This window comes from Neophocaena asiaeorientalis, unplaced genomic scaffold (genome assembly GCF_003031525.2).
Source record: "Neophocaena asiaeorientalis asiaeorientalis breed wild unplaced genomic scaffold, Neophocaena_asiaeorientalis_V1.1 scaffold91, whole genome shotgun sequence".
NCBI lineage: Eukaryota > Metazoa > Chordata > Mammalia > Artiodactyla > Phocoenidae > Neophocaena > Neophocaena asiaeorientalis.
The window spans coordinates 1483699-1508752 of record NW_020173198.1 but is presented as its reverse complement, the minus strand read 5'-3'; the positions used below and the strand labels follow the sequence as shown (position 1 = coordinate 1508752).

Genomic DNA, 25054 nt, shown 5'->3' with positions numbered 1-25054 from the left:
AAACATTGTAGAATGTACAAACATTCTACATGGACAAACATTGTAGAATGTACCAATACTCCATTCTTTTTTTAATGACTGAATAACATTCCACTGTATGAATAGACCACATTTTGTTTATCCATTCATCAGTTGGTAGACATTTGCATCGTTTCCAGTCTTTGGCTAATATGAATAATTCTGTTATGAGCACTCGTGTATAAGTTTTTTTGTGAACATGTTTTCAATTCTTTTGGGTCTAGACCTAGGAATCGCTAGGTCATATGGAAACTATGTTTAACTTTTTTGAGGAACTGTCAAACTGTTTTCCACAGTAGCTGCACCAGCTTAAATTCCCACTGGCAAAGTACAAGAGTTCCCATTTCTCCACATTCTCACGAACACTTAGTTTCTTTCTTTCTTATTCTAGCCGTCCTCGTGGGTGTGAAGTGGTATCTTTTGGTTTTGATTTGTATTCCTCTAATGACTAATAATGTTGAACATTTTCGTGTACTGAGTGGCCATTTTATATACTGTTTTGGAGAAAAGTCTATTTAAATTCTTTGCCCACTTGAAAACTGGGTTGTCTTTTTACCATTGAGTTAGATGAGTTCTTTAGATATTCTGTTTTGTTTTGTCATTGTTGTTTTTTTCCTTTTTTGGCAGTGCTGCACAGCATGTGGGATCTTAGTTCCCTGACCAGGGATGGAACCCGCGACCCCTATAGGGGAAGTGCAGAGTCCTAACCACTGGACCACCAGGGAAGTCCCACAAGAGTTCTTTATATATTCTGGATACAAGTCCCGTAACAGATGACTTGCAAATCATATATCTCCCATTCTGTGGAAACTATTATTTTTTGTTTGTGTTTTAGACTCCAAACGAATTATTAAATATACTGTTCTGTAACTTGTTTTTTTCTTCGATGGTGAGTGTATCATGGGCATCTTTCAACATCAAGAGAAAGCTATATCATTCTTCCCCCCCCCATCTTATTTTTTTTCAGTCCTCCTTTTCTGTGGCTACATAGCATTCCATTACGGTTGTACCACAGCTCATCTGAGCTTTAACAAATCCTCCACCGAGCTTTAACAAATCTTAAGTTTGTGTGCTGGTGAAGGATTGAGACACAGCAGCTCTCGGGCAGCACTACTATGGATGATAAGAAAATGCAAGCAGGCACAGGAAGTGTCTTTAACCTGCTTATACTTCCTCTCTGAACCCGTGCGGTTTCACAACCCCTCCAGGCACAACCCTCTCTCCCCCAGTGCAGTGTCACCAGCCTGGCGCCTCTGTGAGAAATTTCCACTGCAAGAGGCCCTGAGGCGTTATCATTTCCCTCTTTCACCCTGTCTAGGTTGCCAGTAAACCCCAAAAGCCCTCTGAGACTGCACCTAGGTCGGGTCCCTCCAGCCCCTTGAAAGATGAATTCCTGCATCCTGGTGACGAGGCTGCTGCTGTCTGGGCCTTTTCTCTTTGGTAGGCAAGAGGCGGGGAGGGGAGGGGACATGTGTCTGTGACCAGGGAAACTGCAGGGCTTTGTGGAACCAGAGTAAATGAGCAGCTGTTTTAAGTGTGGGATTGGCCATAGGTAACGTGGGGCCCAGGAATTCTGGAGGAAGAAGGGAGGAAAGAAAGAAAGTCAGAGTCCAGAGTATAGGCAAGGTCTGAAGGAAAAGACAGAAAAGGGAGACAAAGGTGGCAGCAGTGAGAGATGGGGCAGTGGGCCCTTAAAAAAGGGGGACGGTTAATGGGTATGGACAGCTGGTCTAGGATCTGGTCCTACCCATGGTTCTACCTCTCTTTGCCATCTTAGGCAAGTCCCTTCCCCCTTTTTGGGCCTCAGTCTCTTCATCCGAACAAATGGTAGGGCCAGCATCTCTGACATCTTAAGATGTGAAATGAGCCTGAGGCCTGGAAGGAAAGCAAGGCCAAAAATGACAGTCTGGGGCTTAGGTGGGGGATGTGATGGGGGAATTTGAGATCTAATGGTTATGGCAGAGACTGGTCCGTGGTGGGGTGGGGAGGCAGGGAGCAGTACAAGAGTGAGGAGGCAGCTTCCCAGGATCAGGGGATCTTGAACTTTCACGGGGAGGGAGCCTGAGGCTAATTATCTGAGATTTCAGGGCGACGGGGCCCCAAGCCCAGGGGAGAAGTGGGTGTGTGTGGGGAGATACACCCTGCCTTGGGGCATCCCCACGGCCTCGGGTTGGGGGGGGCCCTTCGGACTGCTCCTCTCTTAGGGGCCTCCGCCTTCTCATCCTTCCTTCTTTGCTGATGGGCCAATCGGGAAGTTGTGTGTCCTCCCCAGGCCCTGGCGCTGCCAGAGCTCTGGGTAGTAGGGAATTGCTTTCACACTTCCTGGAGTCCAGGAAATGGGCTGCCAGCCGTGCCCGGGGTGTGGGTGGCCTGGGGAGAAGGAAGCGAGGTCTTTGCGGGTGAGGCCGCCTACTGGGGGCACGTGGGTTGCGGCCAATCAACGCCCGCCGCTCTGAGGTGGTCGTGGGGTGTCCCTGGTCGGAAGCGGCTGACCTGGTCCCGGTCTCCCTCAGCCCCAGCCTGGAGCTACAACCTGGATGTGCGACACGTGCAAAACTTCTCCATCCCAGACGCCGGGAGGCATTTTGGATACCGCGTCTTGCAGGTTGGAAATGGGTGAGCTGTCGCCGCAGGTCCTCCCTGCCCTGGCCAGGACCTTCTGGTTTTGAGGAGTCCGTGGTGGGACCCAAGCAACAGGAGCAAGGCCATCAGATAGTAGGATGAGGACTATCCATCATTAAAGCACCTTATAAGTGCCTAATAGAAGGGGATATGTATCACAACCCCTAGAACACTTTGCCACACTTCCTAGATTCCAGACTCTTTCCCAGACTAGACAGTGAGCTCCTTGATGGCAGATTTGGTTTTTCTCTCTAATCCCCACCCCTCCCTAGTACATACCACAGCCTAGCACATAGCAGGTAAGCCATAAACGACTTTTGAATTGTTGGCTGATTAAATGAACTCGTATTGTGACGTTCTAGCAGATCATTCTCTGGGCCTCTGTTTTTCTGGACTGTAAATGGAAAAGACCCTTAACTTTCTAGAATTCTGTCACATCGGATTATTTACCTGGGATTCAATAGGGACGAGATGGGGGCTGAGGAGTCACCCAGAAGAGGAGTGGCTGAATTGCTTTGAGATATCTTGTGGGGGGTCCAAACCCCCTTAATAGGTAGGAGTGGGGGGGTAAAGGCCTGGGCAACTCCATCTCACAGATGCGATTTCTCATCAGGGTTGTCGTGGGAGCTCCAGGTGAGGGGAACAACATGGGAAACCTCTATCAGTGCCACCCAGGCACTGGACACTGCTTGCCAGTCAGACTGAGTAGTGAGTAACTGATTTGGGAGCCGGGAGGAATGGTATCGGGAAATCGAGGCTGGCCCCATCACACCTGGATTGCCTAAGTCCCTCCAGACCAATCTTCTGGTGCCTGCAGGTTCCAACTATACCTCCAAGTACTTGGGAATGACCTTGGCGACAGACCCCACAAGTGACAGCCTTTTGGTAAGAGCTCTGTACAGTGTGATATCAGCGCCTGTGAAGATTGATGCTAGGAAAGGGAGACAAAGGAAAGAAAAAAATGGATTAAAGATCCTATAGAACAGCGGTCCCCAACCTTTTTGGCACCAGGGACTGGTTTCGTGGAAGACAGTTTTTCCACTGACCGGGCTTGGGGTGGGGTGGGGATGGGGGATGGTACAGGCGGTGAAGGGAAGCCACGGGGAGAGGCAGATGAAGGTTTGCTTGCTTACTTGCCGCCGCTCGCCTCCTGCTGTGAGGCCCAGTTCTTAACAGGCCCCAGAAGGGTAGCGGACCGAGGGGGTGGGGACCCGTGCTATAGAAGATTATAGGCATCAGAAAGATTCAGATTCAGTCAGTGTTTATTGACAGCCATCTATCAGTCAGCTATTTTTGAGATCTTAGTTATCTCAGTGTTTTTTCCAAATATACAATATCTGTGACCGTTAACATACAAGGTGATTTGTGGTGGTACACCACTTTTAATGTTTTAATAGTCATATATTTATTTAATGGCTTATTAGAAAAAATATTCGACAGGTACGTTAAATTCATGATTTCTTGGCCCGCATTGCATAGGATGGGGCTAAAGTTTAAAACAGTAAATTTTAAACAAGTTCCTCTTGGGTTTTGTTTTTTGTGTCTTGCTTTTGTTTTTAATTTTATTGAAGTATAATTGATTTACAACGTTGTGTCAATTTCTGCTATACAGCATAGTGACCCAGTTATACATATGTTCTTTTTCACATTCTTTTGCATTATGGTTTATCACAGGATATTGAATATAGTTCCCTGTGCCGTACAGTATGACCTTGTTTATCCAGCCTATATATAATAGTTTGCATCTGCTAATCCCAAACTCCCAATCCTTCCCTCCTCCATCCTCCCTCCCCCAATAAGGCCCTATAGTATAGCACAGGGAACTATATTTAATATCCTGTCGTAAACCATAATGGAAAAGAAAATATGAAAAAGAATGTATATATATATATATATATATAGCTGAATCACTTTGCTGTACTCCAAAAACTAACACAACATTGTAAATCAACTATACTTCAATTTTTTTAAAAAAAGTAAATTTTAGTTAAATGAAATATTAATAATAGTGTGGATGATATGCCCATATGACAGAAATTGTGAGCTGGTACACAAACGCCTAAAGTTTGGGAAACACTGCCTTATCTCTTTTAATCCTCAAGACACTCAGGTGAGATAGGGATCAGTATACAGATTTCACACATGAGGAAACAGGACCAAAGGGGTTAAAAGACCTGGTCAAGGTCACATGGTTTTAAAGAGGTAGAGCCAGGATTTGAATATAATTCCTATTTGATTACAAGTCCATTACTCTTTACAGTTCATCCCAGCAGCATCCTTCTGACACAGGTATATAAGAAATAGAAGGCTAAGCGAGTGAAACAGTTATCCAGTATTTAATTGGAGCTTGATTACTTAGCTACTCTTACATGCCTGGCATTGTGCTGGTCCTGACGGGGGAAGGGGAGTGAGATGCAAAGATGACCATGACATGAGCCCTGACTTTCAAGAAAGTACAGTCTGGCAGGAAAGATAGTCATAAATGAAAGAAACATCATTGTATATTCTGGGAATAGGGAGTCATTTGATTTGGCTTAAACACAGAATGTGTAATTGGAAACAGAAGGGGATGGGTTTGGATAGTGCCTACTGTGAACTATATGAATGCCAGACTAAGGAGTTTCGACTTTGTCCTATAGGCAGTGAGCATCCGTTGGCATATAACATTGGTAGTGGGGATGGAGAGACTGATACAAGATACCTGGAGGCCGAATTACCTTGCCTTAGTAACCAGTTGGATGATGGGAATGAGGTCGGGGGATGATGACCCTGAAGGCTTTTGTTCTTGGTTGAGGATGCCCTAAAGACACACAGCAAGAGGAAGCCCCAACCTTTTTAAAAATCTTTGATTCCTTCAGGCCTGTGACCCTGGGCTGTCTCGGACATGTGACCAGAACATCTATCTAAGTGGCCTATGTTACCTCTTCCGCCAGAATCTGAGTGGTCCGGTGCTGCAAGGGCACCCTGGTTATCAGGGTAAGGAACGGGGGATCCAGTGGGTAAAAATACCTCCAAGTGGTTGCCCATACATGGGAACTGGCATGGGCAGGCCAACCCCCAGAGACTCTTTACCAAGTCCCTCTGTGTCTGGCCTCTGTAGAATGTATAAAGGGCAACGTAGACTTGGTATTTCTGTTTGATGGCTCAAGGAGCTTGCAGCAAGATGAATTTCAGAAAATTCTGGACTTCATGAAGGATGTGATGAAGAAACTCAGCAACTCTTCCTACCAGGTAAATATATTAGTTAGGATTCCTGGTTGTAAGCAATAGATGCCTACCTGAGCTAGCTAAGGGCATAAAGGGAAAATTTAGTACAAGTTGTCTCTAGAACCTAAGGGCATGGCTATTACTGGACCTTTGCTTCCAGAATTCTCCCTAATTCTCATTTCTGGTTTTTTTTGGCTTTGGCTTCCTTCTCTCTTTCTCTTTCTCTCTGTAGACTGGCTCTCAGCTTCTTTGGATCACATGGGCCTGTGGAAAGCTCCCAAGTTCACATGTTAAAGTTTCAGGAGGTGTTTTTTGTTTTTTGTTGTTGTTTTTTTTCCAGTCTTCCTCTCAAGCAACCCCTCCCTCTGCAAATTCCAGTTTCTCAGAGGAGAGATTCTGACTGGCCTCACCTCAGTCCCAGCCAACTGTATCTTATTTAGCAGGGTCACTCAGCAGAAATATGGTTGCTGGGAACCATCTCTATTGGTGAGGTAGGCAGAACCCAGAGAACCGGAGCCCAGCAGACAGCACTCCATAACGGGTTCCAGGTTGATTTGTTTCTGTGTTTGTTTATATACAGCCTCACTTTCAAAAGAATGACTCGAGGGACTTCCCTGGTGAATCCATGCTTCCACTGCAGGGGGCATGGGTTCCATCCTTGGTCAGGGAACCAAGATCCCGCATGCCGAGAGGTGTGACCTAAAAAACAAAACAAAAGAATGATTCAAGGCAGGAATGTGGAGTTGGGTTGCCCAGGTCCTGGATAAGAAGTAGAGGGCTTCCCTGGTGGTGCAGTGGTTGAGAGTCCGCCTGCCAATGCAGGGGACACGGGTTCGTGCCCCGGTCCGGGAGGATCCCACAAGCCGTGGAGCAGCTGGGCCCGTGAGCCATGGCCACTGGGCCTGCGCGTCTGGAGCCTGTGCTCCGCAACGGGAGAGGCCACAACAGTGAGAGGCCCGCATATTGCAAAAAAAAAGAAGTAGAGATGGGTGGGACTTCCCTGGTGGTGCAGTGGTTAAGAATCCACCTGCCAATGCAGGGGACACGGGTTCGAGCCCTGGTCCGGGAAGATCCCACATGCTGCGGAGCAACTAAGCCCACGCACCACAACTACTGAAGCCTGCGCGCCTAGAGCCCGTGCTCTGCAACAGGAGAAGCCACCACAATGAGAAGCCTGCACACCACAACGAAGAGTAGCCCCCGCTTGCCACAAGTAGAGAAAGCCTAAGCGCAGCAATGAAGACCCAACACAGCCAGAAATAAATAAATAAATTTATAAAATAAAATAAACTTATAAAAAAATGTAGAGATTGGAGCAAACAAGTGGGAAGGACTATGTAACGACATTTTTTGTCTTCTTTCCTTTTTCTAGTTTGCGGCTGTTCAGTTTTCCTCAAACTACAAAACAGAATTTACTTTCTTGGATTATGTTAACTGGAAGGACCCTGATATTCTTCTTGCCAAAGTCAAACACATGCGCCTGTTGACCAACACCTTTGGTGCCATCAACTATGTCGCGTGAGTTCCCTTCTGTGAGAGAGCCCATCCGTCGGTTGTTTTGTGCGTGCTAGCTTCTTCAAGTTGCAGGGTGTAGGAACTCAACAGGTGGGTTCAGCAAGGGGCAGGTTATTGTAAGCATTCTACTGGAGCAATTTTATTCCAGGTTCTTTATTATTCTTATTATTATTGAAGTATATAGTTGACTTACAATATTGTGTTATAGTCCAGGTTCTTTTGATTATTTTTTATTTTTATATTTATTTTTGGCCACGCCATGTGGATTGTGGGATCTCAGTTCCCCAACCAGGGACTGAAACCAGGCCCTGGGCAGTGAAAGCACAGACTCCTAACCACTGGACCACTAGGGAATTCCGGGGTTCTTTTGATTATGACAGGACTCTACACCAACTAAATCCCAAAGTGGAATTCATGAGAGGATGCAGGGATAGCTCATGAACCTTTGGGACAGAGAGTATTTCCAGGCCTCATGAGGGATTAGAACCAGAACTTGAAAAGAGATTGTGAATGATGGCAGCCACGGTAGAGTCACACGTTAGTTGGGGATCAGCTTTTGAAGTCAGTGTATGAATACAAATCTCAGAGAGTCAAGTTATTTTTGAATTATTCTTTGAATTGTTCATCAGAGTCAATATATCCAAGTCCCATATTGGAAACTAGCATATCCTGATTTTCTAAACCTACTAACCCAGAGTTGGATCAGATTACTGTGTTTAAATTGAGGCCTAGATGAATGTAGTTGGACTGTGTTAAAGGACCATATTGTGTATTTTTTAATACCTGTATTTAAACATTAGAGTGGCCATGGAAACTGAGACCACTTTGGGGAATAAGAGAATTACATCTCCTATCTCATGCTCCCCCGGGGCATACGCTCAGATTGAGTGAAATAGCAGAAAGGATCTCCTGTTCTATTACACTTGTATTTTTCATTTATATTTCTTTGCCAAGCATGTATTTGCATAAGTTAAACATGCATGTGACGTATCTCAAGACTCTGCATGTGTTTCCAGCTCTTTTCTTCTGGGGCTTACTTGACCTGTCATGTCTACTTCATTCTTCTCTCTGTAGATGGCTCTGGTGGGTACATGATCAAACAATGTCCACTGAAAAAATGGCAGCCTCAGTTCCTCAATTCAGGTGAACAACCTGAATTCTAGCCTCCAGGAGAGGAAATCTGATTGGCTGAGCCTAGATTGTGTGTCCATGGGTCAACCCAGCTAAGGCCTTGTTCTACTTCATGACGTAGAGTCACATGGATTCAGGGGTCCCACCTCCATTGGGAAGGGGGCAGTTCTTAGAGAACTGGGTCCCCACAGGATGGGAAGATACCCCAGAAGGTGTCAACTGTGAGAACAAAAAGAAGCGATCATGGAAATGTATTTCATAAATAATTCTTGACCATCTGGCTGTGTGCCAGGCAGTGTTCCAGGTCAGGACTTGGCAGATTTTTTTCTATAAGGGGCCAGATAGTACTATTTTAGACTTTTGTGGCCACATAACAGTTATCTGTTGCATATTCTTCTTTGTTTTTGTAACTCTTTAAAAACAAAAATATAAAAACCATTTTTAGCCCAGAGACCATACAAAAACAAGCTGTGGGCTGGCTCTGGTCTGCAGGTTTTTGTTTGCCATTTTCTAGGTGCTAGTAATTAACAGTGAATGAAACAAAGAAAAGTCTCTGCCCTCCTGGAGCTTAACATTCTAGTAGGGGAGAGAAATGTAATAAATAGGATAAATAAGTAAATTGGATCATATAGTAGAAGATGTAAGTTTTACAAAGAAAAATAAAGCAATGTTCAATGGGAAGATCAGGGAAGGTTACATCTGAGCAAAGACTTGTTGGAGGTGAGGAAGCAGGCCATGTGGATACCTGAAGGAAGACCGTTCCAGGTAGAGGGAACAGCAGAGGCCCTGATCCCATGCTTGGGATGTTCACAGAAGAACCAGGACACCAGTGTGGCTGGAAAGAAGTAAGTGATGAGTTCAAGTAGCAGGAGATGAAGTCAGAGAGACCATCGAAGTCTGGATGAGGCTCTAATGAGGACTTTGGCTTTTCCTCTGAGTGAGATGAGAATCATTGGTGGTTTTTTTTTTTTTTTTTTTTGCTGTACATGGTCCTCTCACTTTTGTGGCCTCTCCCGTTGTGGAGCACAGGCTCCGGACGCGCAGGCTCAGCGGCCATGGCTCACGGGCCCAGCCGCTCCGCGGCATGTGGGATCCTCTCCTCCCGGACCGGGGCACGAACCCGTGTCCCCTGCATCGGCAGGCGGACTCCCAACCACTGCGCCACCAGGGAAGCCCCATTGGTGGTTTTGATCAAAGGAGTCATAATCTGATTTATGTTTTTAAAAGGATCCCCCTGGCTGCAGGGTTAATATTAGACTGTGGAAGGGGCAAGGGTGGAAACAGGGATGCCAGTTTGCAGACACTGAAAAATCCAGATGAGAGATGATAGTTGTTTAAACCAGTGTGGAAATCCATGAGGAGGATCCATGATAGGCCATGTCCAGGTGGATGGAAGTTGGGGAAACATTTGCATCTGAGATAGAACAAGATGTGGTTTTGACCCCGCCCATCAGGTTCCTCTGTCTGTGGCAGCTTCCAAGTAGCTCTCCCGCCCTCTTCTCTGTATCTGTTCACCTCCCACTGTGGCCTCTCCAGGTGACGTTCAGCTTCTGTTCCCAGTACAGGTCATGCCATAAGTCAGGGGTTGTGGACTGGCTGCTCTTGGATTAATTGTCCATCTTTGGTTAACTGTGGGGTGAGGAGGGGAGGATGTTCAAATAGAGCGGCTGTCCCAGTGGAAGCTGTGGGCAGCCTGTCTTGCTTCAGAAGGAGGCTGTGGGCAGGGCAGGAATTTGGAGCCTCGGCCTGTCCAGAATTCACTCCTTCCTTCTTTCTCTTCTGTCACGTGCACTGAGCACCTACTCTGAGTCAGGAGCCAGAGATACAGCAGCAAATCTGGTTTGGGGAAAAATTGACACAGAAACAAGTCTCTTTGACTACCTAGGAGATTTGCTGCAGCAGAGATGTACAAGTAGCCTGGCAATGGTAGGGGAGGCAGAAGGGGGTGTTACATGAGCTTTCTCTAGAAGAGTGGCTTTCCAATTTCCTTCTGCCATGGAGCCCATCCTTCCACTGGAATCTCACCTAGATCACCAGCATATCTAACTGATTAAAGGGTAGTTGCCACGTGGTTGAAACGAAGAGTAGGAAGCCCAGAGTTTCCCCTCACTGCCCACAGACTCTGGGACAGCCTTGTGGCTGCCCAGGATTCAGTTGAAGACCACTGGTCCAGAAGGAGGGATATGGCAACCAGGGTGAGGAAGGAGGTTCAGAGGAGAGCTTTGAAGGCTGGGAATAGCTGTCTGGGAATTGTGAGAAGGGATTTGGCATAATCAGCAGGACAGTGACTTAATGAGCAGGGTAAGAGGGAGACCTTAGGTGATTTGCGGGGAGTCTCTCACATCCCCTCCTTCCTGGACACAGGACCAAGGTGTTCCGGCAAGAGCTGGGGGCCCGGCCAGATGCCACCAAAGTGCTTATCATCATCACTGATGGGGAAGCCACTGACAAAGCCAACATTGACGTGGCCAAAGACATCATCCGTTACATCATTGGGGTACGGGCTCCAGGTCCCTGCTTCTTCTTACGACCCATCTTCCCTCTCCTATTCCTGAACCCCACTCCTTTTCTCCCTGGGGCCAGGGTCTTGTGAAAATAACAGAAAATTGGTCTGCCATTCTGGGGATGCTAGCTCTTCACTCTTCATTTCTTCCAGATTGGAAAGTATTTTAAGACCAAGGAAAGTCAGGAGACACTCCATGAATTTGCCTCAAAACCTGCGGAGGAGTTTGTAAAGATTCTGGACACATTTGAGAAGCTGAAAGATCTATTCACCGAGCTGCAAAAAAAGATCTATGTCATTGAAGGTGAGTGGCAGACCCTGGAAGAGAGGGTTCAGGGGGATGTATACAGAACCTCACCTGGGACATTAGACTAAGGACACGCGGAATAATCATCACTGGAGCTTACAGAGCGTCTGTCACTGTGTTAAGAGCTCTCCGGTTAAAAGACCTCAGGTAGGAATTTAAGGGAGGGTGATTTAGGAGCAGCCTCTATTTCCCTCTGAAAGTCTGTCTTCCTCTTGAAGCTCAGCCTGGTCCAGGATGGGTCCCCGAGCTGACCTATATCTTGTAGGCATCAGCTGAGCCCTGTAGAATGGCTATAATCCCTTCCTCTCCTCACTCAGCTCCCTCATTGTCACTTGTCCTGGGCCTCAAATTATTTAAGACAGGCAAGCAGGCAGGGGCCAAGTGCAAGGAGCCCACAGGCCCTCTTCTTTGGCCCAGAATAAGAGAAGGTTTGATTGTAGTCGCCAGATGGAGGACTGCCTATGGGAGAGTATTTCCCCAGGTAGCTTAGTCTGCTGAAAGGTACCTGATTCCCCCAGGAAGCCCCTTCACTAGGACACAGCCTTGGTGTTCAGTTCACTTGAAGAGGCAATGGATTTTATTTAAAGGGACCAGGCAGACCTGCTCAAGAATTCACTCTGCCTGTGCTGTGTGACCTTAGCCAGGTCACTTTCCCTCTCCGAGCCTCATTGTTCTCTGTTAAAGGAGGATAGTGATACCAGTCTCAGAGGGTTGTAAGGTTTAACTGCTGTATTCATTTCCTAGGGCTGCTGTAACAAAGTACCAAAAACTAGGTGGCTTAAAGCAAGAGAAATGAAAATTAAAAAAAATTAAAAAGCAAGAGAAATGTGTTGTCTTGCAGTTCTGGAGGCTAGAAGTTAGAATTAAAGGTTTGACAGGGCCATGCTCCTTGTGATGGTTTCGGAGAGAATCCTTCCCTGCCTCTTCTAATTTCTGGTGTTTGCTAACAGTCCTTGGTGTTCCTTGACTTGTAGCTGCATCACTCTGGTCGCCTGGCCGTCTTCTCCCTGTGTGTTTACCCATCATCTTCTCTCTGTGTCTGTCCCTCTGTGTCCAAATTGCCCCTTTTAATAAGGACACCAGTCAGATTGGATCAGGGCCCACCCTAATGACCTCATTTTAACTTGATTACCTCTGAAAAGACCCTATTTCGAAATAAGCTCACATTCTGAGGCACTAGGGGTTAGGACTTAGACATCTTTTCTTCAGGGAACACAATTCAAGCCCTAATGACTGCTCAGCAAAGTGCTTGGTACCTTGTAGACTCTTGATAAATCATAGCTCTTATCCTCTATCCTTCCCTGCCCTTACTCATCCTTCAGATCATAGTTTAGATGTCATTCCCTCTGATAAGTTCTCGCTGATCCCAAGTCTGGGTTCCCGTGTGCTGCTTTAACCACTGTACATTCCCTGTGACATATATTGTATTAGAACTCTCTATTAGGGGACTTCCCTGGTGGTCCAGTGGTTAAGCATCCGCCTTCTAATGCAGGGGATGTGGTTTCGATCCCTGGTCAGGGAACTAAGATCCCACATGCCGCAGGGCAACTAAGCCAGAGCACGGCAACAGAAGATCCCACATGCCACAGCTAAGACCTGACGCAGTCAAAAAAATAAATTAAAAAAAAAGAGCTCTCTATTAGGTGTCTGTCTCCCACACTAAACTGAGAGGTTTAGTGACAAGTATTGTGCCTGCTTTCCCACCCCCGTATCCCTGGCACCAAATATTTAGTGACTCTAAATGTTTCTTCAGTGGATGAACAAATCTTCATAATAATTGCTACGGCTCTTGAAAGCTTACAGGTACCAGGCACTTTATCTATATCATTGAATCGGTTCTTCTCAGTATCCTTGCAAGGCTGGTGGTATTATTTATTCATGCTGGCAACAACCATGGAGCAGGCACTGTGACTCAGACTGGCAGGGATATTGCCGACATAGAACTCATATTCAGGTTGGATAAAGAAAGTCAGTAAACACACAGGATGATTCAAGCTTGTGGCAAGTGCTATAAAGAAAATGAGTAAAGTGATAAGACAGATTTAATTGGAAGAAGCCACTTTAAATAAGCTTTTCAAGAAAGGCCTTTCTGAGATGCAATTTTTTTGGGGCCGCGCCGCGCAGCTTGCGGGATCTCAGTTCCCTGACCAGGGATCGAACCTGAGCCAGCAGTGAAAGCCCAGAATCCTAACCACTAGACCACCAGGGAAATCCCGTGAGGTGCTTTTTTTTAAAGTGAGGTAAAATTCACTGAGATAACTTTTGAGCTGAGGCATGAAAGATGAGAATCAGACAGCCATGGGAGAAGTGTGGGCAAAGGGCATTATAGTCAGAGAGCAGATCAAGTGCAAAGGCCAGGAGATGGGGCAGGGCTCGGTGTGCTGGAGGAACAGGAAAAAAGGTCAGTGTAATAGCAGTGTGGGGAGTAAGGGAGACAGAAGTTTGGAGAGGAAGGCAGGGGCCTCCCAGCTCCTCATGAGTTTGGATTTTAGTCTTCAGACCAGTGAGAAGTTACGAAGGGTTTTAAGAAAGGGAAAGATGAGGTCTGATGTACATTTTTAAAAAAGAGTACACAACTTGCTCTGTGAAAAAAGGCATAGAAAGAGGAAGAATGAAGTCAAAGGGGCTTCCCTGGCGGTCCGGTGGTTAGGACTCGGCACTTCCACTGTAGCGCGCACGGGTTTGATTCCTGGTCAGGGAACTAATAACCCATGTGCTGTGCAGCATGGCCAAAAAAAAATACATTTAATTTTTTTTAAAAAAAAGAAAAGAATGAAGTCAAAGAGACCAAATTAGCAAGCCCCTGCCTTAGTCAGACACAAGAGGAGGATGGCTTGGGCCAGTGTGGTGGTGACACAGACGATTCACAGAAGTGGGCAGATGTGTTTTGCAGGTAGAACTATCGTGATTTGGTCATGTGTTGGAGGTAGAGTGGAGGAAAAAGGGAAGAATCAAGGTTGTTTCCGGGGCTTTTAGCGTGAGTCACTAGGTGGGTGTGGGGTGCTATTCATTGAAGAGGGGAAGCCTGAGTAGAAGCAGAAATCAAGATCTGCCTCTTAGACGTGCTGAGTCGGGGAACGGAATATCCATAACTGGGGCGCGTGGAGAGTCGTGGGAGACTCAGGGCATAAGTCGCTTCCCCGTCTGACGCTAAGGTTCATGCTCTTGGGAATTCCCTGGCAGTCCAGTTGTTAGGACTTGGCACTCTCACTGCCAGGGCCCCGGGTTCAATCCCTGGTGGGGGAACTAAAATCCCATAAGCTGCACAGAGCTGCCAAAAAAAAAAAGTTCATGCTCTTTCTACCTTGCCTACGGGTAGATGCTGTGTTGTTTTCCTCAGTCCTTTCTTGAGCATCACTGTTTTCACTGCTCCTTGGGTCTCGGCCCATTCTCCCTACCTCGTCCCTCAGGCACAAGCAAACAGGACCTGACATCCTTCAACATGGAGCTGTCCTCCAGCGGGATCAGCGCGGATCTCAGCAGGGTGAGTGGAGGGCCTGACACTACCGGCTGAGGGATGTGGTGGGAATGCAGCTGACCCGCACTCATCTCCCTCCCTGGGCAGGACCATGGCATTGTAGGGGCCGCTGGAGCCAAGGACTGGGCTGGGGGCTTTCTCGATCTGAAGACAGACCTGCGGGGTGATACATTTGTTGGGAATGAACCATTGACACCAGAAGTGAGGGCAGGATATTTGGGTGAGTACTTCTCTTTTCTGCTGGGTTCTTTCAGCTTTGGGGAACCAGGGAGTCACTCAGATTGACTTTCAAAATAATAATGAAAGCAATTAAGCAACAACATGAACAAACTCAGCTTAAATATGGTTCTAATAGTCTTCACTTTTCCCTTCCTAACCCTTCACCTGTGTATTAATCATGTTTTTATTTTCTGTACCTTATATGCTTTGACATCGTGTGGCCTTGCTAATCCTGGAGAGACTGCTCCTCCCAGGATCAGCTAATTCCTACCGGTAGAAAACAACTTGCCCGGGAGCAGGCCTTCCATAGGCCAACTGGCCAATCCAGACACTGCGTCCCAACCACCCTTTTATCTAACTTTCACACACCAGGCCACTATCCACCCTGACGTAAATCACCCCAGGCCCAGGTACTAGATAACTGAAGACCACCTCTATAGCCCAGAGCCTGCCAACATCATTCAAACCGTCCAGTCCTAAACTTGCTCCAACTTGCCTTGCCTCCCTCATTTCTTCCCACTGAAACTGCAGTAACAGCTCTGGGCCATTCTCCCCTTGCTCCTTCCACCCTGGGGCTTCTCCCGTGTCGCCCTGCATGGCCTGCTGTGGCACCTGCTTTGGGGAGCTGTGAGTGAGAAACTTTTTTCAGTGGCAACGACTTCTCTGTGTCGTTACTCAGTTATACCTATAAATTAAATCCCGAGTCCACTTTAAAACAACCTGCCTCATCGGTGGGAGGACCAGCCCCTCCTCCATGAGGCTTCCTCCCCTTGAATTGTCCAGGAACTCCAGGGTTGGTTCAGTCTCAAGAGTTCTCAGATACCAAGCACAGAGGAAACGAGGCTGGTCAATCCACCAACTGCTGTTGCTTCTCTCTGCCTCGTGGTGTCTTGTCCTGCACAGTCCTGGGGATGCTGTCCATCCAAGCCGATGCCAGTCTCAGGAGCAGAACGGCCTCACCCTTGCACTTGGGGTTATAGCTCTTCTAGTTCACATTCAAAGAGTCAGCCTGTCTCAAGGCACGAACTGACTCCAGGAGCCCTGGCATAGGAGTGCTTCCAGGTTCTACCTCCTCATAGATCTAGAACCACCACCCTCCACCCTGCCTCACCCATGACCCTTGGCTGGGGGTGGGCTCAGTACACAAAGATTATTATTAAACTTTCAAAACACAAGATCTTATTAAATACTTTCCTTGGGAAAATTGGTGCTATTCATCGTGCCTCTACTCTTACTCTTCTAAGGGAGACTGCCCTCTGATTTTTTCCTTGTTTTCCTTTTCTTTTTCTTTACTGAGCAAGTATTACGTGCCAGGCACTGTTCTAAGCGCATGGCACATATTAACTTATTTTTATCTCATTGTATCCTCCCAACAACCCTGTAAGTAGGTATTTTTTATCATCTGTATTTTACAGATGAAGAAACTGAGCCCAGGAGACTTTAAATGACTTCTCCAGGGTCATAGACTAGTAGGTGGTCCAGCCCCACATCTGTGCTTAGTAACCACTGCCCTTACACTGCAGCACCTACACTACTGCCTTCAAGGTGGTTTTCTGTTCTTCAGTGTCCAGTTGGCCCTCTGCAGCTGCGGGTTCCACGTTTATGATCCATGGTTGGTTGAATCCCCAGATTTGGAAGCCGGGGATACCAAAGGCCAGTTGTGGGACTTTGAGCGTCTGTGGTGGATTTTGGTATCGGGGCAGGTCCTGGAACCAATTCCCTGCGGATACGTAGAGATGACTGTACTGCAAAATAGCTGGCAAATTTGCTCACTGAATAAGAAGAAATAACCCAAAGTTGAATCTCCAGTTAGGCACCCATACCACTATATACACACACACAGATGTATGTGTGTGTTGTGTACATGTAGAAGTAAATATAATCTTGATTGCCTACTATGCTACTATCCTTCAGATCTTAGTTCAGATCTCACTAACATGGTGCTGAGCATTTTACATCCACGGTCTTATTTAATCCTCAAAACCCCCCTATAAGGTTGGTATTGTCCCAGGTTGTTTTTTTTAGACGAGAAGGCTGAGGCTCAGACACAGGAAGTAATTTACTCGAGATTATACAGCCAGGAAGAAGTAATACTCGGATTAAAACCTTGTCTCTCTGATTTCAAAGGGCAATTTCTTAACCCTTGTACTTCAGGAATAGACATGAAGAAGCAGGAGAGTATTCAGCCTCTTCACCCTTCCCCTCATGGGCTATAGAGTCTCGGACATCTGTTTTTTTCATTCACTTTCAACTGCTCTGAGCAAAGAAGGTCATGCGGAGGAGGGATAAATTGGGAGATTGGGACTGACATATACACACTACTACATATAGAATAGATAACTAATAAGGACCTACTGTATAGCACAGGGACCTCTACTCAGTGCTCTGCAATGACCTATATGGGAAAAGAATCTAAAAAAGTGGATATATGTATATATAAATATGTATATATATATATATAACTGTATATGTATATATATAACTGTATAACTGATTCATTTTGCTGTACAGTAGAAACTAACCTAACATTGCAAATCAACTGTACTCCAATAAAAATGAATTCAAAACAAATAAACAAAGAAGTTCAAATTGGGTCATCTTCAGAGCATTCCTGGGAGGTGGCTCCTGGCTCCCGCCCAATCCCTGGTCCAATTTCCTGCGGCATTTCCTCCAGCGTTTCATCAGTGTAGGAACAGAGGGCAGGGAACCTCAACCACAGGAGTTGTGAAGTATGTAGATAACCTCAGTGATATCTTGAAGCAGAGATGTTTTCAAGTCTCCTGCTTTTTTTTTTTTCTTGAGGTATAGTTGATTGACAATAACATGTTTGTTTCAGGTGTACAAGATAGTGGTTCAAGAGTTTTATATATTATGCTCCATTTATAGTTATTATAAAATATTGGCTATATTCTCTGTGCTGTACAATCACCACTCCTTATGGGTTTTTTTAAAATTAATTAATTAATTAATTTTTGCCTGCATTGGGTCTTCGTTGCTGCGCACGTGCTTTCTCTAGTTGCGGCGAGCGGGGTCTACTCTTTGCTGTGGTGTGCGGGCTTCTCATTGTGGTGGCTTCCCTTGTTGCGGAGCACGGGCTCAGTAGTTGTGGTGCATGGGCTTAGTTGCTCCTCAGCATGTGGGATCTTCCTGGACCAGGGCTCGAACCCGTCCGTGTTTCCTATATTGGCAGGTGGATTCTTAACCACCGTGCCACCAGGGAAGTCCACCACTCCTTATGTTTAAATTTCAGTATTTTTATTAGGCTGTGTCTCCATGCTGACTGAGTCGTACTACCTTACCAAGCTTTTTCATTGAAATGCATCTTTAATCTTTTCTACCAAATTTTTCTGCAAAAATTTTCACACTTTGAGAAAAGTTAATAGTACAATGAATATCCATATACCCTTCACCTAGATTTATCAGTTGTTAACATTTGCCACATTTGTTTATCTCTCTTTATATATATATATATACATATATATGTAAAGAATAACATACATATGTATATATTATTTTATCAGTCAGGATTCTCCAGAGAAACAAAGCCCATAGGATAGATCTATATGTATATCTGTATCTGTATCTCTATATAGATGCATAATTCTTTTTCTCTCTTTTTCCTATCTATCTATCTATCACCTATAAAGAGATTGGTTTTAAGAAGTTGGGTCATGCAGTGTAGGGGTTGCCAAGTCTGAAACAGGGCAGGCTGGCAGTCTTGAGGCATCTGCTGCTTTATTTTTAATCTTCGTGCAAACTTTGCCTTCTTCTTACTAATATATTCCATTTCATTTTACTCTTTAAAAAGAAGATAGTCTCCTTTATAAACCCTTAGGTGAACCGAGCCTCAGGAAGATGTTTACCCTGCAGTACGCGGCCGCTTAGTCCTGCGCATGCGTGTTGTCCACAGTTCGAGAAATGCAGGCTTGGACCCTGACGGCAGGATTTGTACTCCTCGGAGCACGTGGCTGCTCTTCTCGGGAGAAGGTCTTCTGGCCGTCTCGATGCATCTTTGCTGCTAACCCAGCTTCCCAGGGTCTCCGCCGCCTTTCCCCCGGGGTTTTACCTTCGTTCAGCAGCCATTGTGTTCCTAACTCCAAGCCCCACGCTCGCTCTCTCCTCAGGCTACACGGTGACCTGGCTGCCCTCCCGACGGACCACGTCGCTGCTGGCAGCTGGAGCCCCCCGATACCAGCACGTGGGACGGGTGTTGCTGTTCCAAGAGCCAAAGGGCGGAGAACGTTGGAGCCAAATCCAGAAAATAGATGGGACCCAGGTGAGCGTGATTGCAGGGGCGTCCGCCCAAGAGGGGGTTGGAGTGACACTAGTTATGCTTCCTGCTGTCTTCCGAACACGCATGCACTTGCTGAGCACTCGCCGCGTGCCCAGCACTGTCACATTTGTTCCCCTGCAAAGCCTCTGAGGTTAGCCTTGTCATCCCCACTTGCCAACTTAAGATCCCAACTTGTCTGAATTCATACGGGCTCTAAGTGGGATCCAGGACTTGGACCTTCATTTGAGAGCTTAGAGTAGGACGGATAAGGTGCACTTGATGGGGAGGGAGGTGTCCTGCTCTAGGTTTCTTCCTCAAACGTCTTCCTCTCCCTGCAGATTGGCTCTTATTTTGGCGGCGAGCTGTGTGGCGTTGACGTGGACCAAGATGGGGAGACAGAGCTGCTGCTGGTTGGAGCCCCCCTGTTCTATGGCGAGCAGAGAGGAGGCCGGGTGTTTATCTACCAGAGAAAAAAGGTGGGGACCAGGACAATGCGTGGAGGATGTGGGAGAAAGAGACTCCCATGCCTTCTCAGGTCTCAGTTATTCTGAAAGCCTTTCCCTGCCTGATCCTGTATTAATCAGACCTTTAGAACAACGACAAACGATAGCAAATATGCGGAGGTGGGTAAAAATGTGTGCAAGGCCCAGTGCCAAACTTTTTATATATAGGATACCTCGTTTGATTTTCATAATCACCTTCTGGGATACTATGAGCTTTATTTTACAAATGGGAACGTCGCAGCTCAGCAAGGCTGGGCAACTTTCCAAAGGCACAAAGTCACACAGATAACAAAGGTGGGGAGTTCCCTGGAGGTCCAGTGGTTAGTGCTGAGTGACTGAGGTGGGACCTGTTGCCTTGCTCCTTCCCAGCTGGGGTTCGCCATGGTCTCAGAGCTGCACGGGGATCCCGGCTACCCCCTTGGGCGATTTGGAGCAGTCATCGCTGCCCTGACGGACATCAATGGGGATGAGCTGACGGACGTGGCCGTGGGAGCCCCTCTGGAAGAGCAGGGGGCTGTGTACATCTTCAATGGGCAGCAGGCGGGGCTGAGCCCCTGGCCCAGTCAGGTGAGGTACCCCGCCTGCCAATCAGAACCCATTCCCAGGCAGCTGGCAGCCACCAAGCCCCAGCCCCACTCCTCAGCCCGACTCTTCCCACCCTTCCGCCCATCCTCTCCCCAGCTTAGCATGAATTTCTCTCTTGGTCTCAGCGGATAGAAGGGACCCGGATGCTTCCAGGAATTCGATGGTTTGGACGCTCCATCCACGGGGTGAAGGACCTTGGCGGGGACGGCCTGGTAGATGTGGCTGTAGGGGCTGAGAGCCAGGTGATCGTGCTGAGGTAAGATGGGACTCCTGAGTCCTACCTGGGGATGATTTCAGTCCTCATCCTTTCAGCAGTTACGATGTACTAGACATCGTGCTAAATGCTTATCAGCATCGGCGCATTTGGTCCTCAGCTCAACCCTGTGAGTTTGGTTCTCCTTTTTTTTTTTTCTTTTTTTGTGGTACGCGGGCCTCTCACTGTTGTGGCCTCTCCCGTTGCGGAGCACAGGCTCCGGACGTGCAGGCTCAGCGGCCATGGCTCACGGGACCAGCCGCTCTGCGGCATGTGGGATCTTCCCAGACCGGGGCACGAACCCGTCTCCCCTGCATCGGCAGGCAGACTCTCAACCACTACGCCACCAGGGAAGCCCAAGACCTCAGTTTCTTCATCTTTGAAATGGTGATGGCATTTCCTGCCTGACCCAGATCTTAGAGTCACTGGAAGCCTCATGTAACGTCATCTAGTGACTAGATACTGTCTTCAATATGAAACAAGGCATTGGCTACAGTGTATGTGTGGGGAAACATACAATAAAAAAGTAAAGCAAATAAATAGATCATTACAATTGTGATAAGTGCCATGAGGGACGTGAGCAGGGTTCTGTGAGAGAGAATAGCAGGGGAGACCTACTATAGACTGGGTGGCCAAGAAAGGCCTTTCTGAGGAACTGGGACTTGAAAGATGAGAAAGAGCCAGGCTTGCAGAAATCTGGGGTAAGAGCTTTCCATGTCGAAAGCCCAGGAGGTGCCAAGGCTGTAAGGCAGGCAAAAGTGTGACGTGTTCAAGGCACGGAAATAGGGTCAGTGTGGTAGGAGGTGAGACTGGAGAGGAGGGACTTCCCTGGTGGTCCAGTGGGTAAGACTCCGTGCTCCCAGTGCAAGGGGCCCAGGTTCAATCCCTGGCAGGGAACTGGACCCCACATGCCGCAACTAAATATCCCCCCCGCACGCGGCACTGAAGATCCCAGGTGCCACAACTAAGAACCAGCGCGGCCAAAAAAAAAAAAGAAGACTGGAGAGGCAGATGGTATGGCACAGACAGTGAAAAGTTTAGATTTTATTCTGAATACCATGGGGCATCCTTGAAAGGCTACTGGCATGGAAGCTCAATATCTTTGTTCCCTGACCAGGGATCGAACCTGGGCCTTGGCAGTGAAAGCTCAGAGTCCTAACCACTAGACCACCAGGGAATTCCCTGACTTTTCTTTTTATAAATTCATTCATTCATTCATTTTTATTTTTAGCTGCGTTGTGTCTTCGTTGCTGCGTGCCGGCTTTCTTTAGTTGTGACAAGCGGGGGCTACTCTTCGTTGAGGCACACGAGCTTCTCATTGCGGTGGCTTCTCTTGTTGCGGAGCACAGGCTCTAAGCGTGCGGGCTCAGTAGTTGTGGCACGCGGGCTCAGTAGTTGTGGCGCACGGGCGTAGTTGCTCCGCAGCATGTGGGATCTTCCCGGACCAGGGCTCAAACCCGTGTCCCCTGCATTGGCAGGCGGATTCTTAACCACTGCACCACCAGGGAAGTCCCGACTTTTCTTTTTAAAAGCTCATTCTTCTGTGTGACAAATGGGTCAGAAGGCTGCTAGGAAGATTTATCATTATGGGGAGCCCTAAGGAATTATCATTATTATTTTCGTTGCAAAGAGACAGTGACATTGAGGTCTGCTTTAGGGAAGGGGAGTCCTCTGGACTCTGCTAGCTGGAGCCCCAGGTCTGGCTGGGGATGGCAGTTGAGGCCGAGGGAGAGCGTTGGTTGTTTCCTTCCCTGAAGCTCCCGGCCTGTGGTGGATATCATCACAACCGTGTCCTTCTCCCCGGCCGAGATCCCAGTGCATGAAGTCGAGTGCTCGCATTCCTCCAGCGACAAGAAGAAGGAAGGCGTTAACATCACAGTCTGTTTCCAGGTCAAGTCTCTCATCTCCCAGTTCAAAGGTCAGCGCTGCCTTCCTGCTTCCCAGCGCAGCTGCCTGCCCCAAATCTAGGCTCACAGCCCCAGGATCCGCCATCATTCAACTCTTGCCTTTCCACCCTGCCCAGGGCACCTGGTTGCCAACCTCACTTACACTCTGCAGCTGGATGGCCATCGGACCAGAAGCCGGGGGGTGTTCCCAGAAGGGAAACATGAGCTCAGCAGGAACACAGCTGTCACCCCAGTCAAGTCCTGCACTGGGTTCTGGTTCCACTTCCCGGTAAGGAGCCAGCAAGGCTGCTCAGGGGAGGGAAGGGGTGGACGAGCTGACCACAGCGGGAGGCAGCCCCAGTGCCAGGCTCGGCTCCATCGCTGTCCAGCACAGGTCACAGGTCACCTTGATCTCCTGGTCCTACTGTTTCCTCTTCTGTATCACAGTAGTAACAATACCTTCAGCATATTTTCTTCTAGTCCTTAATCCACATCCATAGGCATTTTAAACATGATTACAATTGTAAAGTACTTACCATTTCTTCGCTACTCTTTTCACACATCATATATTAATGCTGCAGCCCAGTTTTCAGATTATTTTTAATGGCCACAGAATATTCGGTCCTATGGAATATTCAGGGACGGTGGTGTGTCACTATTTGCCAGGTACACGTGGTCATTTTTCATTATTATTATTTACATATTTATTTATTTGGCTGCACCAGGTCTTAGTTGCGGCACTCGGTATCTTCATTTGCCGTGTGGGTGTTTTATTATTAACATCCATCCCAGGGCTTCCCTGGTGGCACAGTGGTTAAGAATCCACCTGCCAATGCAGGGGACATGGGTTCAAGCCCTGGTCCAGGAGGATCCCACATGCTGCGGAGCAACTAAGCCCATGCACCACAACTACTGAGCCCGAGTGCCCCAACTACTGAAGCCTGAGTGCCTAGAGCCTATGCTCCAAAACAAGAGAAGCCACTGCAATGAGAAGCCCGCGCACCGCACAAAGAGTAGCCCCCCGCTTGCCACAGCTAGAGAAAGCCTGCACGCAGCCACAAGGACCCAATGCAGCCAGAAATAAATAAATAAATGTATATTTTTTTTAAAAATCCATCCCAGAAATAATTTTTTTAAGTTCTTGTTAGTTTAGATAACTGCCAAAATACCCAAATTCCGTTTGCTTATACCTGTTCTGTATGAAATAAGATTGATATTAAATTTTATTCTGGCCTCAAATATTTCATAAGAGACTGAATACGTGATTGGTATACTCAGTATAAGATTTTGAAGTTTGTTTTCAAGTTTTTATTATGGGAAATTTCAGACATACAAAAGTAGAAAAAGAGTTTAATGAACCGCCAAACAGCCATCACCCATTTTCAACAATGATCAGCTCACGATCTCATTTCATTCAGAGCCTCTCTGCCTCCTCACACCCGTAACCCGCATTACAAGATTTGGAAATTTTAAACATAAATTTGCCAGAGAAGAGGCACTGTGACATGATGGAAAGACTTTAGACTTGGGAGTTGGACAGATCTGGGTTCACCTCCCAGTTCTAGTCCTTAGGAAAATTGTGTCACCTTTTTACACCTCATTTTCCTCATCTCTAATGTGGGGATAATAATGCCTACCTCTTCGAATTGGGGGAAACTTTAAGTGAGGACAAAAAGTCCTCCAAAGTGAGCGTCTCCAAAGTGTCAGGCACTGGTAATAACATAAAAGACTGAGACCCACCCCTGTTGTCAAGGAACTGGGATATTCTACTTATTCTAGAGTATTCTTTTCTTGTGCAAACTTTGATAATGGTTGCCTAGAGGAGTTTGACAAAGATTCAGGGACTTCTGTTAGGACTCAGTGGGGAAAAGTGCCGTGGTTGATGACTGATGTCTGCCTTGGGATTGGGGCTGAGGGATGAACACTCGTACTGAGAAGCAAGCTGGGCATATTATAAACACCTGATGTATAGTAAACATACTTCCACTCCTGGTAAGGTCTCAGACAACTAGCTACTGGAATTTCATCCTTTATAAAGTATGGACAAGTTGTGCCTTTAACTGGAAGTGTGGTAAAGGTTAAACTCATGACATAGGGTGTATTCTTATTGCCCTCAGGTGTGCACTCAAGACCTCATCTCTCCCATCAATGTCTCCCTAAATTACTCTCTGTGGGAGGAAGAAGGGACACCGAGGGACCAAAGTGCGGTAAGAAGAGATTAGCTGGAGAAACTGATAGGAAATAAGGGAGAATAGAAATTCAACTTGGCAGGACTGTATTACATTGGCTTCAAACAATAGAAATGAAATATGCTTACTTAAGCAGAAAGGAGTCTATGGGAGTTTGTATTTAAGAGAAATTTGGAAAACTGGGATTGGGAAGATGGAGGACCAGGGTAGGTGGAGGCTCTGGGGGCTCTCAAGAGGAAGAAATAATGGATGGACTTCCCAGGGCACGGCCCCTTCCATGCGTCCCTCTGTGCATCAGCTTCAGACCTCATTAGGCTTCTAACCTGGGCGAATACTAACAGATGCAAATTACAGGGAGAGAACAT

General features: G+C 47.0%; 1 protein-coding gene across 2 annotated transcripts in view; it reads left to right on the top strand.

Annotated features, from left to right (window-relative positions):
- Window positions 1–1276: 1276 nt before the first annotated feature.
- Window positions 1277–25054, top strand: part of ITGAL (integrin subunit alpha L) — a 41050-nt gene continuing 17272 nt past the window's right edge. Inside the window, exons 1-18 of one of the 2 annotated variants that reach the window (XM_024744664.1) lie at window positions 1277–1458; window positions 2532–2634; window positions 3254–3348; window positions 3458–3525; window positions 5499–5616; window positions 5741–5871; window positions 7220–7365; window positions 10858–10990; window positions 11150–11300; window positions 14714–14787; window positions 14869–15001; window positions 19125–19276; window positions 19612–19749; window positions 20146–20343; window positions 20487–20617; window positions 22372–22532; window positions 22638–22789; window positions 24618–24707. In XM_024744664.1, coding sequence (XP_024600432.1) covers window positions 1404–1458; window positions 2532–2634; window positions 3254–3348; window positions 3458–3525; window positions 5499–5616; window positions 5741–5871; window positions 7220–7365; window positions 10858–10990; window positions 11150–11300; window positions 14714–14787; window positions 14869–15001; window positions 19125–19276; window positions 19612–19749; window positions 20146–20343; window positions 20487–20617; window positions 22372–22532; window positions 22638–22789; window positions 24618–24707 — 2229 coding nt within the window. In that variant the 5' untranslated portion in view covers window positions 1277–1403. The remainder of the gene's footprint in view (window positions 1459–2531; window positions 2635–3253; window positions 3349–3457; window positions 3526–5498; window positions 5617–5740; window positions 5872–7219; window positions 7366–10857; window positions 10991–11149; window positions 11301–14713; window positions 14788–14868; window positions 15002–19124; window positions 19277–19611; window positions 19750–20145; window positions 20344–20486; window positions 20618–22371; window positions 22533–22637; window positions 22790–24617; window positions 24708–25054) is intronic. The other variant, XM_024744665.1, reaches the window with a different exon arrangement.